The sequence below is a fragment of the Chelmon rostratus genome, chromosome 21 (genome assembly GCF_017976325.1).
Source record: "Chelmon rostratus isolate fCheRos1 chromosome 21, fCheRos1.pri, whole genome shotgun sequence".
Lineage (NCBI taxonomy): Eukaryota > Metazoa > Chordata > Actinopteri > Chaetodontiformes > Chaetodontidae > Chelmon > Chelmon rostratus.
The window spans coordinates 15,537,258-15,556,706 of record NC_055678.1 but is presented as its reverse complement, the minus strand read 5'-3'; the positions used below and the strand labels follow the sequence as shown (position 1 = coordinate 15,556,706).

Here is a 19,449-nt window from a genome sequence, read left to right as displayed (position 1 = left end):
ATCTGAAAATAATAAATAAAAAAATGAACATAGGACACACACACATGATGAATGAAACAACAGAGGAGCATGAGGAGCAAATACGGAGCTGCATTTACATGATTTTACTCACATCTGCAGTCAATTTCACTGGTAGTTCCAGCTGTTTCATAATCAGAATACAACTAAGTTTTTGGGGATGTTCAACCATAAGAACCCACGGTGACACAGGTGTCACACGTCCAAATTTTCCACAAACATCCGAGTTCAAAACGCCCAATGTGACACATCATTTGAGATCTTGGACAGTGGGGGGTGGTGTTTTGAAAAAAAGTCAGAAATGTGTATATGTGGTCTATTTAGTCTGTCTAATGTCCCCCATAATTTTCCTAAAAGCAGAAATGGGTCCGGGTTCTTATGGGTTAATTAGCTATTTGGATTGTAATTGTGATGGTTTCAGTGGAGTCGTGAGTGTGTGTTTGTGCAATACTTAAGCATTCAGGCAATCTGCAATTCTTTACCACGCTTTCTCTCATTGTTTTGTGGCAGTGGCGGTGTTTCCTTTTTTTTTTTAATTTGGTCTTTCACTCCTCATATGCCTCCGTAATTATCTCCTGCTCCAACGGAGAGAAGTAAGATGCACGAGATGTCATGGTGAATCTGTGATTGATTGCGGGCCCTATTTGAGGAGCTGTGTGCTGCAACTTATCCAGGATTGGTTTCACCTGCTGATAAATCTTGTGTCTACTTATCCTGGCTTGGCGTTTGTGCAACCAATTAAGCCTGGACTCTGTTGTTTTGGATTGGTTGAGCCAGGCTCAATAACTTATCCTGGATGTCTGAATCCTACTTTTGTGCAACAGGCCCCTGGAGTCTCGTCATCACTTTGACGTTGGCAGACAACCAGCAGAGAAAACTGTCATTATTTCGTGCATTTCTATTTTATTAAGAGCATGTAGCATATACATTACAAAAACCGGTGTATACGCATTTTTCACAAATGTTTGTTCCTCCTTAAGGATACTTGGCATGAATAACAGAAAACTAGTTTTTATTTTAGACATGATTGTTTCGCTTCACTTTCAGCTTCCTTTGTGCCTGAAGGACAGTTGGATTCGCACCAAGACAAAGATACTATAAAAGATGATGAACTACAAAAAAAACTATATTCACTGTGCTTAACATTTCCTTCAAACCCCATCACAGAAACAATCTGATCAGTCTAAACAGACCAACTCAGTACATGATCTAATTTTACACTCAGGAATAGTGTAAGCTGCTGTTCTGGTTTTAATCAATTGGCAAACTGAGCTTGGTGGCAAGAAAATCCCTCCCACCAAAGTCAGCACATTTAGTTTTGGCTGCTGGTTTTCTGGAGCAGGTCAGAGCAGATGTTTTTGTTGGTTGAACTGTCGTCATTATTATTAACAGACACTTGGCACAGTGTCTGACACCGTGCCAACAAAAAGTCCTGAACATCAAGTTCAGTTCCAAAGTATCAAAAGCAATCACGTACCATTTTCATTGTTTGTAACCTTGACCTGAAACAACTGATGAAATACATTCGTGAAGATAATGTTATATGAGGGGTATCTATGTACTGGTTTCACTCTCTCACAGTCTTCAGTCTCTGCAGGCGTGTGTTCAGGTCCACTCCCCCTTTAGGAAGTTCCCCCAGCTGTGGTTTGTGGGTTGGAAGCTGAATCCAATACTTTCACTTCTTCTAGCTGTTTCGGAATCACTCGCTGATGCTCGCATCAGAAAGAAGGTAAGTTTCTCTCTTTCTGCATCTGTGTTTGTGGAAAAGTTTGTGTGAGAGTGTTTTTTTTTTGCACTTCAGGCAGTTAATGAGTTACTCAGAGGCTCGCTCATGGTTTGTCAGAGTAACAGAGGCATTCGCTCCCAGTAGGTTATATCCACAGACTGCTGAGGGGCTACAATTAGTCTCAAGTGGCGGAAGAAGTATTCATTCATTCATGTTTTACTTACTGTAAGTAAAAGCATCAATAGAAGAATGTTTTGTAAAAGTAAAAAAGTGCATTCAAAATCTTCTTTGCATTAAAATACATAGGAAAAATATTAGCATTAGGTCATAAAAGATTGGATAATTATTACTGATGTCTTAACATGTAATCATCATATTTAATGTTGTATATAGATGGTTGAGGTGGAGCCAGCTGTACCTACTTTATATTGAATAATTACATCTATATATATATATTAATTAGGTGGTTCCGAACCCTTTTTGTCCAATGTACCCTCACAGATTAGCTCAACTTTATCTTTATGAACTGAAAAACAGCGAACTAAAATTAGTCACTTGAATATATTGAAGCAGCCAGGAGTTATTCCAGACCAAAACATGTAAAGAAGAGTGAATATTACATATAGATTGACTAAGACGGCAGAAACTTGACTCCAAATTATTGCTAATGTTGCTTCAAGTCTGCTGTACGTGTAAACAGGCAGCTGTTTGTTAACATGCTAGTCACATCAGCTAGTCAACTAACAGGCCAGCGTTGTATTTACAGCTTGTTTCTGCCGCCCAGGGTGACTGAAACATCAGTATATCAGTATATCATATCAGAGTTGTTCCCCTGTTTCCTATCTCTAGGCTGAGATATCTATCTGCATGTTTTACTTACAGACATGACAAGAATGTCATTCTCGGCTCTCCGCAAGAAGGCAAAAGTGAGCACAAATCCCAAAACAAAACTTTCCCTTTCATCATTTTCGGGCACAAGGAAAGCAGGATGAAGAGGATTTTTAAGTAGTTTGAGTTAGAACATTAAGGATGATTTGAGGTTATTAAAACAAATATTACACTAAAACCAAACCACAGACTGAAATGGTTCCCCTGAAAGTTATTTACTTGACAGTTTCCCCAGTCTTTAACACGGGTGATTATGCATGTCATTCTTTCTATTTCTTTCTTCCAGTTTCTGAAAAGAGGACCTCCAGGATGTCCTGCCTGTGGATTTATCTGAGTCTGCTCTCTGCTGCATCTTCATTACAAAGCAGATCATCGTCTAATAAAAGTACGTCATTATACTGGATTGGATATTGGACAGGAAACATAACATACTGTGCACTGTAAATACATTATGAGGTTAAAAAAAAAGAAGAGGAACTCATGTAATTCTTTGCCCTTTATTCTCATCCAGGTGTGTCTAATCCAGGAGTGTCACTGAAGTGCAACCAAACAGTGGAAGTTCCGTCTGGAGCCATGGTGACGCTAAAATGCACTATATCTTACTCAGACACTATGCAGAACTGTAAGGGTATAAAGTATTTGTGGTGCAACACACATGGCGAGATATCAAGTAACAACGACTCGCTGAATTACAGCAGTGAATGGGATAAATTCACTTATGTGTCGTTGACCATCTCAAGTGTCACGGAAGGGGACAATTACACCGTTCACATAGACACAAACTGTGGTATGGCTACATCACCTGCTATCATCGTAACAGTTACACGGCAGTCCTCTGGTGAGTGGCTTCCACTGTCTGAAAGTCTTCCAACATATGTGTGTGAATGAGTGCATTTTCATTATCCATTTCTTTAAACGCAAAGTCTTGTTTGGAACAAGTTCTATGTTAAGATAAGTATGTTTTATCGCGCAGATACCCTCGAATCAACACGTGACCAGATCACCCATGTGCTACCTACCATACTGGCTGTTTTCGCCATCCTCATTGTTTTTTTTCTCCTTTTCCTGTTTGGAGCTTTCAAAAGGAGAGAAATAATCAACATGTTAAGAAAGCAAAGAGGGAAGGAGACTGCAGTGGTATCAACACTGATGATATGATTTCATCTGACTGAGGAGTACTACTCAGTGTGTGGAAGCAGTGGTGAAAGTACTTCTGTGGCTCTGAAGGGAGCGTTCTTTAAAGAGCATCCCATCATAGTACATATACAGCATCCCATTATCAGTAGCTTCCTCTGGAGCCACAAAAGAAATATTTGCGCAGTAGTACTCTGCAAGACCTGTAAATAGACTCTGAAGTGTAAAATCTGAGGATTTCCCCTGTTTAGAAAAAAAACCCTGGTGATATAATCTCAATGGAAAGCCTGCTTTGAAAAACATTAAGAAAACAGACGCTTTTATGAGGCAGTGGAAGTCTATGGAAAGGTGCTGTCGAGTTGTATTATGTGAAATGTAGGCTGCAGCACGTTTGCACCTTGACCCATTCTAGAGATTAAAAATCAGAAGGACTTGCTCTCTGATGCATTGATTCTTATTTCTTTTTTTGTTTTGTTTTTTTATATATGTCACACACGAGTCTAGAACGTCATGGAAGTGCAATACAAAGCGAGCAAAGTATGGATCAAAACTAAATGCGATGTTGTTTACTGTGAATGGAGTGATTGGTGTCGTGAGCTGCATGTCCTGAATGTGTAGATTATAACAATTGCTAAGTCAGTCACTGTACGTGAAACAGTGGGTGATGTTTTGTCAGAAACAAGCATTTCCACAGCTTTGATCTGAAGCACAACACCCACCCACACACAGCTGATTAACACCAAGTAACAAGAAGAGTCAGTGACATATTTCCTTTGTACACCACACTTCGCCTCTTAAGTATCAATGTGACAGTCAACCTGTCAGTCAGTCAGTCAGGCTGAGGCTGAGTCTGCCTGCCTGCAGCCCAGCTGTCGTGATGAGAGCCCACTGGTGGAGCTGTGTGCTGGGATTACTCTGCATGCCTGCTGAGGTGATACTCAACACCTCGACAGGTGAGTATGTGTGTGTGTGAGAGAGAGGGAAATAAGTGTAAAAGTGGACACGTTTTGGGTTTAGGGCACAAAAAAATGAAGATGTCTTTAAAGGTGAGTCTGAGTCATCTTTCCTGTTTGTTTGCAGCCTCATCCTGTCTTTGTCCTCTGAGCAGTGTCTCTAAGCAGTGGTGTAAAAGTTACTCTTTACTGATTCTTCACTTCAGTAGAAGTACCAATACTACAATGAATTACATGTAAAAGTCCTTCATTCAAAGTCCCACTCAATTAACTGTCATTTTATCAGCAAAATGTACAAGTACAGTACTCGATCTGTAGAAAAGCAGCCTCTGTGATGGATGCAAAGCATTTTAATATTGCACCTGGTGGAGGTGACGCTAGTTTTAGCTGTGTTATACTGATACTGTGGGTAGTTTAGTTCAGTGGTTCCCACCTGGAGGTTGGGCCCCCTCCAGTGGGTCGCAAGAGAAATGTGGTGGGTCATGAAAAAATTAATGTGGCAGAAACAAAGAAAAAACAAAGTTCTGCTTCACAAGCTTGCTTTAGGGCATTCAATCGTTCGCAACTGGACCTCGTCAGTTTGTCTTAGAAGACGTTTCGCCTCTCATCCGAGCAAGCTTCATCAGTTCGTACGCAACCAGACTAGATAGGACAGCTCTAGTCCAATGCAATGGTGTTAGGTTCAAGTATTTATCCCCTGAGTGAGGCCAACCCCCAAAACCAAGAATGGTATCACTCTTACTTATTGGGCCCAAAACAACTGTTTATGTTTATGAAACCGTATAAGAAGGTTTTGGTGAAACTGCTAACAACCGAAAAATGTCAAGGAGACACTACATTAATGCAAAATATGACAAGCCAAAATCCCTCCCTGACAGTTTCTCAAGATCCCTCGGCCATCTCTCTAGTGAGAGTCAACTCATCTACTGAGATCACATGCTCCACATCATTTCCTGACCCGATGGGCTTCTACCTGCACAGGGGTTTCCATGAAAACAGGGACGTTGTGTTCCTGGACTTGGAAAACGGGCAAGTCAACAAGATTTCTACAGCTGCAGAATTTGTAGGCCGAGTTCGCATAGCTTCAAACTGGCAGACCGGGAAGGGCGATGGATTCAATTATGGATTCATCCTGCAGCTGTCTCTGCTCAGGTCGGAGGACACGGACTGGTATTACTGCAGCTGGATATACTTCAAACCAGAGACGGCGGACCTAGAAAAACTGTCCAGCATTGGCACTGCTATCATTGTCAGAGGTAGAAAGAACCAAACCTGTCATTTGAGTTCAAACATGCACTCTCCATTCATATCCAAACAACCTTTAACAAACCTCTCCTGCCCTTCACTTTCTTTCTCTGCTATTTTTTTAGACTACCAGGAACAATGCAAGACCCACATCGGGGATCTCATCTTCATTGCCTTGAGTGTGACAGCATTCACTATCGTATTGTTCCTCTTCATAGGGGCATTGATTGTGAGACGCAGACGAGTAAGTACTACTGGACCATCTCTCATAATCATGCAAAGACAATGCCATTGTGCTCCCATCAATACTTTTTCTTGTGTGTCTGCAGTTTAAAAAGCGCTTCAGACCTGCCAGACCTGTAAATCCACGCAGACCTAATAGGCCTCAACATGTCAGTCCCCAGGAAAGACCCTACTTGATCACATCTGCAAGTACTTTGGACTTCAGGGGCATTCTGTAATGCTAAGAGACGACGTGGTGGTGATGATAAGATGTGAAGATTCTCTGGAAAAGTTCTTGTTGACTGTACAGTAAATTTACCGCACAGGTGGTTAGTAACAGACGACTGAGACTGAGCCAGCAGCTGGCCTTACGTGTCTCACTTTTTGCTCTCCTCTTCATTTCCTTTTGTATACAAAATTGTGTCCTGTTTGTGCAAAAGTGATTGAGCTACCACATCCTGGCTGATGTGGAGTGTACAGGTGTGATGCATGTGTACAGTGTTGGTGAAGAAAAACTGCAGAGCAGGCATTTTTGCTATTCTACTGTATGTGCTACACCGCATGTGGGCTTGATTGTGCTGTTTCTCAATATGATTATTCTACATGTTTCCTCTGTGTCCCCTACAAAGATTTTGATTTTCCAACATATGTTAATCACAGTTTAATGTCTGATTTAATATTAGCATTAAATCTGAGCTTCTTCCAAATGTATTGTTTCTTTCAAGTCTTTAAGTAAAATATCACTACTAAAAACGCACCACCACATCCTTATTCAAAAGGAAAAAAGAGAAAATCCACATCAAAATAGCATTCACATTATATTTCTCAGTATTGCACCATCCATGCTTAATGCTCTGATTTGCAGCTTGTGGAGACAACTTTCCTGTAACATTACAAAATACTTTCAACAGTACAATGCCAGTTGTTGTCAAATATGCTGGATTAGTCCATGAGAAATTAATTCCCATAGAAACATAGGAAGATCCGTACTCGGTAATGTGAGCCGTAAGCCACTGGTACTTCAGTAGAGTAAGAGAGCTTTAATCTAAAAGTCTGAATATGCACGTTGTCATGTGGAACCTATGCACTGAGCCGTCAGTGTTCCACGGATTGTTACGAGTGTAACACAATGTGCAGCCCTAAAACCAGTCTGTCATGATGTTAATACTATAAGTATGTGATAAAGTTAATATTTGTGTGATAAATTTAACGCCGTTCAAAACGCGCACGTGTGGCTAACTGTTAGCACCAGTTAGCTAGTTGAGAACACACAGCCTGGAACGACAGACGCCTTTCACCTTGGCTTCTGCTCCCCTGCTGAGTGTCCAAAGCTCAAAGCAGAGGTACCTGTTAGCGATGCAGAGCTGGTTTCCACACACCAGGAAAACACTGTGGATTTAACTATTTCTCCGTCTCAAGACCGACAGCATGAGCGGCCATAAACTGCTGTTTGACGGGTTGAAATTATGGACTTCAGGGAGAAGTAGATGGATAAGTCGACTTCATGATGGTGAGAGATGTATGGTAACCCCGCTGTATTTAATGCTTAATATGTCGCCCTAGTTTTTTCACTGCTAGTTTTCCTGCATGAAGGCAACGCGAGCCAAACCCAGTACAAAATTTTGTCGATTATTATTTGTCAAAGTTGCCTTTCGACAAAGCAACACACTTGCTTCAAGATATGCGAAACCTTTAACAAGGTGACTTCACTCAGTAATTCGGCTTATATCAAATATGCCATCCAGCACTTACATCAGTGGAATATAATACTATACAACTTTATGCTCGACTCCCCCTGTCTTTAACTGACACAATCCTTTCTGCGCAGTCGTAACAACGCTATTATGAATAGTGGTAACCTTTCCCCCGGCTGATTGTGAACTGCTCAAGTTATATTTAGATGTTTTACTTCAAGTTCAAACCATCCTGTTCAGTGCGATTATAATTGACGTTCTCTGCTGATTCTGCAGGTATAAATGGACGTGTACAAGCATGCTTCTCCTCTTTTAGCCCGAAGGTGTGTATTGTTGGCAGTGGTCCAGCAGGTTTCTACACGGCCCAGCATTTGATCAAGGTATTTCCTGTTTAAGCAGTGTTGTAGAGTGTAGGCATAAGGATTGGCTGATATGGAGAACAGTCTTCTGTCACTATATGTTTATATAATTAGAAACACTTAATGGATAAACTAACCAGATGAACTAAACACATGATAAATCAAGATACTTGAATACTTTCTAAAAAACAACAACAACAACAATGTGGAAAAATCTCTAGCAGTGTTGACAAAGTAATTATTATGTCAAGACTTTGTCATATTGCCCAGTCCTAACAGGCATCATAGTCTTGCACCTGCATTTTTAACTACTGCATTGCACTGTGATCCTTTTTGACTTTATCATATCTGCTTCACCATTATAAAACTGTCTGTTGTTACTTATTTGATCTTTTTTTATTATAGTTTATCATAAATTATCATTGTTTTGTTTATGGACAAAGAAAATACTCCCAGTGTGAAACAGTGGCAAAACAGTGAACATTTAATTCTTTATGGTATGTTTCAAATGATCTTCAGGATTAATTAATTCTCATTTTAAAGACGTTTAAGTTCAAGGCTTTTCAGCTTGGCCAAAAAGAAAATGCAAAATCCAATGCTTTATTTTTTATGATATTCCAGGCCCAAAATGTTCACTTTTGAAGGTATATTGTTTTGACAAATGGATGCCTCATTGTTCAGTACCTGGCTACACCTGCCTGTGACTGAACCTTGTTAACTTTAGCTTTCAGTTGATGCCCATCAGGTAGATGCTCACACTTTCAACCTCACAGGCCTGCTATAAGTGGGACAGGAAATAACTTGCAGACGCTTTGTGTAGACCAAGCTCCTTGAGCTCCTTGCATAGATGTCAATGCAAAACGGTTACAAGTTGTTCTAAATATTGCCTGTTTCTTTTCTGTAATGTTCTCATTTAAGAGAATTAGCTAGCTTGTTTTATCTTTCTAGTCATATTCATTGTAAATGTAGCAGTGTGGCGGCTCTTTGGTGACAATTTGTTGTTGGTAATTCAGAGATTGTTTTTTTTTTTTTCTTAACATATGAATGTAATGTAACACAAGACAAAGTTTCAGAAACGTTAGCTCAGGCTCGTTTAGCCATCTGTTGCATCACCTCTTCTTTGAACAACACTCTGTCAGCGTTTGGGAACTGAGGAAACCAACTGCTGTCGTTTTGAAAGTGTGTGCTTTCAGCTGCTACACAGTTCGGGCTCTCCTTCGCATATTTTCCATTTCATAATGTGCCAAACAATTTCCGTGGGTAACAAGTCGGGACTGTAGGCAGACCAGTTCAGCAGCCAGACTCTTTCCTACGGAGCCCTGCTGTTGGAATACCTGCAAAATGTGGTTTGGCATCGTCTTGCTGAAATAAGCAGAATAAGCAGAATCCTGTCTGTTTTCAGTTCAGTGTCGTCTGAGGGCCCCGAAGATCACGGCCCGCCAGTGTTGGTTTTCAGCCTTGTCCCTTGTGTGCAGAGATTTCTTCAGATTCTTTGAATCTTTTGATGACATTGAGAAACATTATTCTTAAATTGTTGCACTATTTGTCAGCACAGTCTGTCACAGAGTGGCGAACCCCTCCCCATCTTTACTTTTAGAAAGACTCAGCCTCTCTTGGAGGCTCCTTTTATATTTTTACCCAACCATGTGGTTGTCAAATTCTAAATAAGGATATCATTTTCAACAATCAATGAAATTTCTCAGTTTTAGCATTTGATATGTTGTCTTTGTGCTATTCTGTTCTATGTGTGTTCACACAGCGTCCCAACTTTTTTAGAAATCGGGATGTTGCAAACATATCCACTAAATGTCAGCATGTTACCAGCATGATGTATGTTCACAATTTTAGTTCACTTTGTTATAATGCTAGCGTCTGCTTAGTAGCCGTGCACACAAAGCACTGCTGAGGCTGATGGGAATGCTGAAAGCTGTCCATGTAAATAAACCAAGTGTTGGACAAATAGATAGAGGAAAAGTTCAGGAATTGCCAGAGTTCATCCTAAGGGGAACAAGAATGTGTTGACTTAATTTCATTCCAATCTTTCCTACAGTTGTTGAAACATTTTACTGAATGCCACAAACATGAACCCCATGGTGGCGCTAGAAGAAAAGTTAGGGGATCACAGTAGGATTCATCAGTGCCACCAGACCAACATTGCCACCCCTAAAGCCACACTGCTAACATGGCTAAAGCTAAAATGCTAGTAGCACCAGTGTTATTCTGTAACATGGTCTTTCCAGTACAACTGTAATCAAAAGGATTCCTTTTGACATGTTGTGTCTCTCTTTCCTTCTCATCCTCTCAGGCCCGTCAAGATGTCGAGGTGGACATTTATGAGCGGTTGCCTGTACCCTTCGGTCTGGTCAGGTTCGGGGTGGCCCCTGATCATCCTGAAGTCAAGGTCTCTAATCCTAATAAGATGTGTTAGAAAACAGATAGCCTACATTATTTGGGTATTTACAGTATGAGAGCAGGCCTTGAAGTAGCCACCTAGCCAGCAGGCTGCAGGCTGCACTGGGAGTCTGTTTCATAAAAACAGTTTTCTTAAATATTGACAGGATTAGTTCCCCCTCTCTGATCATGATCGTTTTTAGGAAATGCAGACTTGAATGATTCCCGTTCTAGGCAATCTAGGCGATTACAATAGTTAGTGCACTGGGTCAAAAAGAAACTCAGGCATAACCTCAGACAAACCTGTTTGCTAAGTCCTTGTAAGAGTGCGTGATGACACAGTTTCCCTCTGACAGTTGGCTAGCCAACCTCAAAACTCCCTGGCACGACTATTGGAAAATAGTTTCCATCCCCTCGTTTCCGTTCTTTATGCTAAGATAATTCTTTACGCTAAGCTAAGCTAAATCAATCTTCTCGTCTAACTCTAAAACTCTAAATATCAAACTGTTGCTTTAAAGTTGTTCGCTGTGAAACATATAATCGGACTTAAGTATCAAAAGTACGTTAAGTACACATTTGGCATTTAGTATACAGGAAATTAAAGTACTTTGTACTGTTTTTTCCTAAAAGGAGATGATGTAAGGAGTGCACAGACTGTTGGCAATCAAACAGCCAATTCCAACTGTGAGAACTTCCAAAATAAAGTGTTTATTGTTGTCTTGGTGGTTTGTTTTCTCAATTAGAAGAAACCCTTGCTCCCCCCATACAATTATTCTATATTTTGCCTTAGTTTGAAAGATATTATCACTTATACTCCAGTAGTCATGTTTAAATTCATACAAGTAACTGTGGAAAAAGCTGTGTGTATGTGTTACTGTGTTTCATGTGCAGGACAAAGTCTTCAAACAGCAAAAGTATCACTATAACAGCAGAGCAGTGAAATGAACAGAAAGATTTTTGTACTTAGTGATACGTTCTTGTCAATGGCATGAATTAATTAGTCAGACAGAATTGAAACTGACATTGAAGTTGCCACCATTCATCTAAAAAGGAACCGCAAAACTTTTTTTTAGACTTTTTTTGAGTAATTCTGATCTGTTCTTCCCGTCAGAACGTCATCAACACATTCACGCAGACAGCCAAACATTCACGCTGCAGCTTCTATGGCAACGTGAATGTGGGGAGGGATGTGAGCGTTGAGGAGCTGCAGCGAGCCTACCATGCAGTTGTACTGGTAAGAACGTGAAAATACACTGCAGTGCCTGTGTGTGTGAAATCACCTTTAAATAAAAGTGTGTGTGTGTGTGTGTGTGTATTTATGGTAGAGTTATGGGGCAGAGGGAAACAGGAGAATGGGAGTGCCAGGAGAAGACTTGGCTGGTGTGTATTCTGCCAAAGACTTTGTAGGCTGGTACAACGGCTTGCCCAGCTGTCGAGAGGTATGTCTTGGACCGTGTGAAAAGATTATCAGTTCAGTCATCTTTCCTGGTATTTTTACTACTGATTTCCATCTTTATCCTCACAGTTTCTTCCTGTTATCTCTTTCATTCAGCTGAGTCCAGACCTGAGTTGTGAAACCGCGGTCATTCTAGGACAAGGTAACGTGGCCTTGGATGTTGCAAGAATCCTGCTGTCTCCTATCGACATTTTAAAGGTAAGAAACACACAGCCTTGGTCATTTAAGATAATAAGTACTATACATGGAGCAAAAAAACAAAGCAACCACACAGCATGATCTTAAATGTATAAAGCCAATGAGTGGTTTGATAAAGACAGAAGACACTTTTAACAGAGCGTAGCTTAAATGCTCCACCATTAACAGCCGTTGCTGTTCATAGCATGATGAGATCTTCGAGATAAGAAGGCACCAATTCACTCATTTCCTTGCTAAGATAGTCTTGAAAGCTGTTGTTGCAACAAAGGGTGAGTTTGGTACGGTGCAAATTGTAACCCCATCTAAGTAAAAAGATTACCAACCCAACCTCCCCACCCCTCAGCATAGAGTGAGACCACCTCTCACCACGTGACAGCAGCTCCATACTTGGGTTAAGTGAAAACAACTAAGCCATCTCTTTCTCCAAGAGAGTGTCCGCCTTCAGAGCCTTCCTGACCCTGAAACTGAAGGAAGATGATGTCTCACTACCAATGACAAAGTCCAACTCTTTACATAATTGTGGACATACAGCATCAGAAATAACACCAAATAGAATGAAAAATTCTTTTGGAATATCACTAAATGTTTATCAACTTTACAACCCGTTTTCAGGAGACTGTAATAGAAAATTTCTCCTGTTTTCCCGCAGAAGACTGATATCACCCAGCCAGCCTTGGAGGCCCTGGTAGACAGCCAGGTCCGCAGGGTGCTGATTGTTGGCAGGAGAGGACCCATACAGGTCGCTTGTACAATCAAGGTGTGTGTCAGAGGAGTCTAAGCTCCTTAGAGAGAAGACTCAGCAGTGTCATGACTGATGTTGACCTTTCGAAAGACAGAAAAATCTTTGAGCTGGAACCATTTTCTTGATTTATTAAGACTACTCCAACCTCACTCTAACCCAGATGTGTTGTTATTTGACTTTCGGTAAACCACGCCAAATAGCCAGAGCACACACAAGCCACTGCACCCGACAGGATGCAAAATCAAAATGTAGTCAAGGTTTCACATGAGAGAGCTGTTTGTCTGTGTCATCACTCCACAATTCAGCCATCAAACTCCTAGTTAAAGTCAGTAAAAGGATAACTGCAGTTTATTACAAATTCTTATTAAGATCTGGGAACGAATTCTACCAGGTCAAAAAACTTTAGGTTACTTGCAAAACCTTCCACCCTCAGAGTAGCGTGAGTAGCATTTACCTCATAACGCCAATCCTGATTGGCTGGTGATCGCATCGTCCACCTCACGTAGAGCCACTTACCCTCAAATAGCTTGTGCTATAACGCAGGACCGTTCAAGGTAATCACCTCTTCTCGCTTCGCTCCACCAAGAAGGGCTGTCTGGTGAGATATCTCACTCATTCTCACTCAGAGCCCAGGATGTAGCCAAGCTCCTCCCAGACCTCTTAGTCCTAACCACATAGATGCACAAGGCATGTACTGGACCCGACTGCTGTTCCTCACAGGATGAAAAAGGCAGTAAAGAGGTCAATGGGCAAGCATGAGCTAACCACCTTGAGCACAAAGGCAGGCTTAGACAACAACACTGTCTTCAGAGACAGATGTTTCAAGCTCCAGTAGTTCAAATGATGGACAAGAGAGTCTCTCCAAAACCACTGCTCCCGTTGGGGCGCCAGTGCCTGAAGACAGTTAGTGGCCTCTGTGCCCCTTTTATAAAATGTCAGACCAAAGGCCTGTTGGCCTGCTCTTTGCCCTCAAACCCCACATGGCATGCTGCAAAAGCAGCCAAGTACGCCTTAATGTTAGAGAAGGCTTTTTAATGGTCAGTCAGCTCCTGCAAAAATGACAAAACTGAACTAACTGGACACTAAAAAGAGATGTGCTCCTACTTGTGACACCACTTCTCAAACACCTTCCATTTATCGTCACAAAGGGACCTGGTGAAGGAGGCTCTAGTGCTCTGAGCCAAGTTTTATTTAAAACATAATAATAATAACTTTATTTGTATAGAACCTGTCATACAGGAATTACAGCTCAAAGTGCTTTAGAACAAAGAAATCACATTCACCAAGTGAATGCTTCACATAGATAAAGGATAAAAAATAAAGACAATACATAACATGGGATGTAAAATAAAAACAAAATGTAGTTAAAAACAGATGACACAGAATGTATAAAATCAAATAGAATACAACATTTTAAAAGAAGTGCAGCAGGGCGGGAGTGTGAGGCAAAGCACAGGAGTTTCAGACCTGTAGCACGAACCAACAGCTAGTTAGTTAAAGACTAAAGTGAAGAGTAGGCAATTTGTTCCAGAGCTTTGGGGCCTAATGGACAAAGGCTGCATCCCCAATTTTCTTTCTGCTGTTGCTGAAAACCTCCAGTAGACCAGCAGCAGATGATCGCAGTGATCTTGAGGGGCAAATAATGAGTTAGCGGTCCTAGTCCTTTCAGGGCTTCGTATCCAAGGAGGAGGACTTAAAAATCAGTTCTGAATGTTACAGCTCAAACTGGACTAATGTGCTCTCTCCTCCCGGTTCTGCAGAGTTTTGAATGAGCTGAAGTCTCTCAGTGGATTTTTTTTTCTTTTGGGAGACCAGTAAATAATACCTAAAGTACTTTAGCTGTTTCTGAGGTGGAAAAGTGTTTGTCACCTTGTTGATGTGGAACTTGAATCTTGGATCTGAATCTAGGAGAACACCAAGACTTCAAACCTCAGAAATTATTGCTCATCCATTTATTGTTCCCCCCCCCCCAGCCTGATGGAGATCTGTCTAAAACTATGAAAATATGATCTGTAATAAACCGGAATTATCCTTAAACTCATCATAGCCATTTACTGAGAGAGAACCTTCCAGCTTTAATTGGTTTTCTAGTCCAGCCCAGCCAGCCCTGCTATGCTCATGTCTACAGGAGCTTAGAGAAATGGTGAACCTGCCGGACACCAGACCTGAGATGGTTGCAGCTGATTTTGAGGGTGTCACAGAGGCTGTTAAAGGTGAGAAATTACATTTTATCTAACTATTTTGCCTCCTTTTGAGGACACTTCTTTTTTCCTACCATCCAGCCCTATTCATGAACCAGGTAGGTGTGGAGATTTTCACTTTATTCCTCATTTATCACTAAAGGGTCCTAGAATGAGGACAGTTCACAATTTGATTTAAGGCAATACAATGGTCTACATACACTAACATATTTCTTAATATGCCACATGTTTTTTTTTCTTTGACCAAACTAGAAGTGCAGAACCTGTAAACAAGTGTATGTGTTGAAAGCTTAACAGAAATGCAACTTTGAGTGATGCGGAAACTGTTGAAAATGTCACAAGGAAGGAAGAAATGTATGCTGTGGTTAACATCCGGAACGTACCCTACTGAGACCTATAGCCCATACACAGTGAGGTGAATGGAAACTTAAGAAGTAAATACAGCTGGTGTTACATGATGAGTGGCTCCAAAGGTTTTCTGCTGGTGTAACAAACTGCAGGTTAAGGCCATGAGCCGTCCTCGTCCTGATGACCTTTTGGTTGTTCATCATCCTTGCTGCAGAAATGTCATTGGGCAGGCTGATAGTGCTGAGCATGTTCCGGCCTCTCTGTTCATGGCTAATTATGAGAACCTTGATCTCATCTCTGTGAAGCGTGATAAGCAGAAGAAGAAAATGAAGAGTGATATTAGAAACTGGTGGTTTGCGTATGTCTTGTCGCCAGTGCCTCAAAACTTGCACCCTCAGTGATAATATTAGCAAGGCTGCAGTGGTGACTGGTTCGTGGTTACAGCTGCATGTGACAAAAAAAAATGCACTTACAGGAAATTTACGAAGGCCAGTGGCTTTAAACACTTAGAAAAAAATGTTTGCTTGTTTCACTGCACAGTGTTGAGACTTGGCGTTTGAAATGTGTACATGTGCACATACGCACACATTTTCACAGGCACGCCTACACACTGTTTCCATATTTGCTAAAATGGCAGAAGCCACATGATCATGCATGTATTTACAACAAAGGCACACATGCTCAGATGAAAACACACAAATACACACATGCACGTGTACATGTACTACTGTTCATTTTGCCAGTCCTGAGATTAGTAAAACAGAACATGTTATTCTTAACATCTTAATGTCTTAATTAAGAAGAGCATCACCATTCTGGTCTATTTTAGTCCTTAATAAATGATGTGTAGTCTTTAGTCTGGTTTAGTCAAGTAGACTGAGGAACATTTTAGTCTAATACAGGCTCACACAGGAATTTGGGATCAGAAATGGTCTCAAAGCCGACAGATTCTCATTTTAAGACTATGCATCTGTGCTGTGTCAGATTTGCCGAGACCCAGGAAGCGTCTGACGGAGCTGATGTTGAAGACAGCCCTGGAGGTTCCAGGAGAGAAGGAGCAGGAGAGGCGAAACCGGGCCTCCCGCGTCTGGGCCTTTCGGTTCTTCCGGAGCCCCGTTGAAATCCTGGCAAACCCTGATAACAACAGAACAGCTGGCATCCGACTGGCTGTCAACAGGCTGGAGGTAAACAGGCTTTGGATTTTAAAACTCAAGAAGTCCTTCATGTGAAGCTGCTCAGCTCATTGGCCTGGTTAATGTTCGGTACCTCTGTGTGGCCAGGGTTCAGGTGAGGGAGCCCGGGCAGTGCTCACTGGAGAAGTGGAGGATGTGGCCTGCGGCCTCGTCATTAGCAGTATCGGCTACAAGAGCCTCCCCATCGATCCATCAGTACCGTTTGACTCCTACAAAGCCATCGTCCCAAACAGCATGGGCCGTGTTCAACAAGCTGCAGGTACCGTAAATACCATAAACAACAAGAACGCTTAGCTAGCTAGAGCCTTTAAATGGAAAAAAAAAATCCATCTTTCTTTCCAGGTCTATATTGTAGTGGCTGGCTGAAAACAGGCCCCACTGGGGTGATAGCCACCACTATGAACAATAGTTTTGACACTGCACGATCCTTATTGGAGGACATGGACTCGGGAACACTGGATGTATCTGCTGCCAGGCCTGGTTCACAAAGCATCAGTGGCCTGCTTGAGAAGAGAGGTACTGTACTGTTCCTTTGGCTGAGCCCTGTTATCTGACCTGTGAGCACACTACTCGGATATATCAAACAACTGACACTCATTTTCATTCCTGCCACTCACTTGTCCAGTCGAGCCATTATTGAGCTGATATCATGTAGTGTGACACCGTCATTTGTCTGTTTAAAGAATGAAAAGAATGACTACAAAGAGACTGTTGAAGAGTCACAAAAAGAGCCAAAACGAACAGAAATAGACACGAAATGACACAAAAGAAGGATGACACAGCCAGTGGGCCTGTTGCCTTATAATCCATTCAAACTCCTAAATGTTGTGAGTCATAATAAAAAGGAAAGAAATGCAAACAGATGCAGTACGTCAGAATGTCAGATTCCAGGCCTAACAGGAGTATGGACTAAACTTTATTATCATGTAAAAAGAGTTAATGTTTCTCTTATGTAATAACTTCCTTTCTTCTACCCATGATACATTTAGTTGCAAGCAGGTTACTGACTTTGCCGCAAGGTGTCTTGCTGGCCTTAAAAACATGCCACTGAACTACAGCCAAATGTGGTTTTTACGTTACTGTCTGCAGGAGTGAGACCAGTCACTTTCTCAGACTGGGAGAAGATTGACAGTGTGGAGACAAGTCGGGGTGACGCCACTGGAAAACCCAGAGAAAAACTACTGACTGTGGAGGAGATGCTGCAGTTGGCCCGAAAGTGACTGAAGACAAGAAGATGTTTACAGGTGAACACTGGGCACGGAGCAAGTGTTGCAGTATAGAAGGAGTCATTATCACATTGATGGGGCCGTCAATGACTGATCATAATGGACACATTAAAAAATGGCATTATGAAGCACTCAATATAGACCTAATGCATGTTGTAGATTATTTGTCACTAGCCTTAAAACATGACTTCCTAATGGAGGCTATTATTTGTTAACCTATTGTATTGCACTGTTTAATATGTTTGTACATGTATGTTCAAGAGCACAAACTATATGCTCACAGATTTTTTTTATACTTACACTTCATATAATTTAATGTTTCACATTATCCTGTCTATTTTGAATAATTATATTTCATACAAAATAAAATGTGACAAATGTGCTCCTGTTTGAAAGATTCCACAAGTAAACAGGTTCATTGGTAACAGGAGATAATATCAGGACTGGATACAAAAGGGGCATCCAAGACTTAGTGGGCACATAGCCAACAGTCTCTCACACTAGGGATTTCACCAGCTACAATCCATAATGTCATCAAAAGATTCAGAGAATCCAGACAATTGTCTGCATTAACTGGGGCAAGGCTGAAAACCAAATTCAATGCCCATGACCTTGGATTCTTCAGGCAGTGCTACATTAAAAACTAGCATGATTGTATAAAATATATTACAACCCTGATTCCAAAAATGCTGGCACACTGTAAAAACAAAATGTAATATACTAATCCTTTTTGTCATATACTCAATTGAAAATTGTTTATATTAAATATAAACAATGGCCTATTTTAAAACTTTTTTCATATATAGGGCGCACCGCATAGACAGAAACTACCGTACTGTGGTGTCTGGGGTTGCGTTATGCATCCACTAGATCAGGGGTCGGTAACCCGCGGCTCCGGAGGCGCATGCGGCTCTTTCATCCCTCTGATGCGGCTCCTGAAAATAATTAATGAGCATTTATTTAAAATGTATTTTATTTTAGTTTGTTCGTTTTGAAACAAACACCGTGCGAGCTCACAGATGACAGCTTATCCTGCGTAAAGATGTAGGTGACGGCGCAGTGCGGATGTGCACACGCTGTGCGCTGTGGTTCAGGAGCAGAAATCACATTAACCACGTTTGATTTACATTTTATTTGCCTATTATTTAACATATATTCATATTTTTGTCATTGTTCAGTGAAATAGTCATTTTATTATTCAGGTTGACAGCTGACTGCACGCGCCAGTAAAAGGATGACGGCACGCAGAGTGGAATGCCCTTTACACTTTTACCGCTGTTACTGCGGCCACACCCCCTGACTACGATAGCCATAATTAACCAATATTGATCCATATAAAAGGCGCATCGGATTATAAGGCGCACTGTCGGTTTTTGGGAAAATTAAAGGCTTTTAGGTGCGCCTTATAGTGCGGAAAATACGGTACTTATTCTTGAAACGTGATGCAAGCATCAA

The 19,449-nt window shown here is 41.3% G+C and overlaps 2 protein-coding genes across 2 annotated transcripts; both read left to right on the top strand.

Moving 5' to 3' along the window:
• Positions 1–1,588: 1,588 nt before the first annotated feature.
• Positions 1,589–6,911, top strand: LOC121624761. Its single transcript, XM_041962629.1, has 7 exons — positions 1,589–1,747; positions 2,919–3,017; positions 3,144–3,470; positions 3,606–4,719; positions 5,598–5,975; positions 6,090–6,208; positions 6,294–6,911. Exons 4-7 carry the CDS (start codon positions 4,644–4,646, stop codon positions 6,423–6,425), a joined length of 705 nt encoding a protein of 234 aa, XP_041818563.1. The 5' UTR covers positions 1,589–1,747; positions 2,919–3,017; positions 3,144–3,470; positions 3,606–4,643; the 3' UTR covers positions 6,426–6,911.
• A 227-nt stretch (positions 6,912–7,138) lies between these two features.
• On the top strand, positions 7,139–18,639 carry fdxr (ferredoxin reductase). Its single transcript, XM_041962628.1, has 13 exons — positions 7,139–7,529; positions 7,606–7,696; positions 8,157–8,260; positions 10,545–10,640; positions 11,742–11,864; positions 11,956–12,069; positions 12,183–12,284; positions 12,934–13,041; positions 15,155–15,239; positions 16,560–16,759; positions 16,856–17,027; positions 17,111–17,284; positions 17,858–18,639. Exons 2-13 carry the CDS (start codon positions 7,615–7,617, stop codon positions 17,986–17,988), a joined length of 1,491 nt encoding a protein of 496 aa, XP_041818562.1. The 5' UTR covers positions 7,139–7,529; positions 7,606–7,614; the 3' UTR covers positions 17,989–18,639.
• Positions 18,640–19,449: the final 810 nt, after the last annotated feature.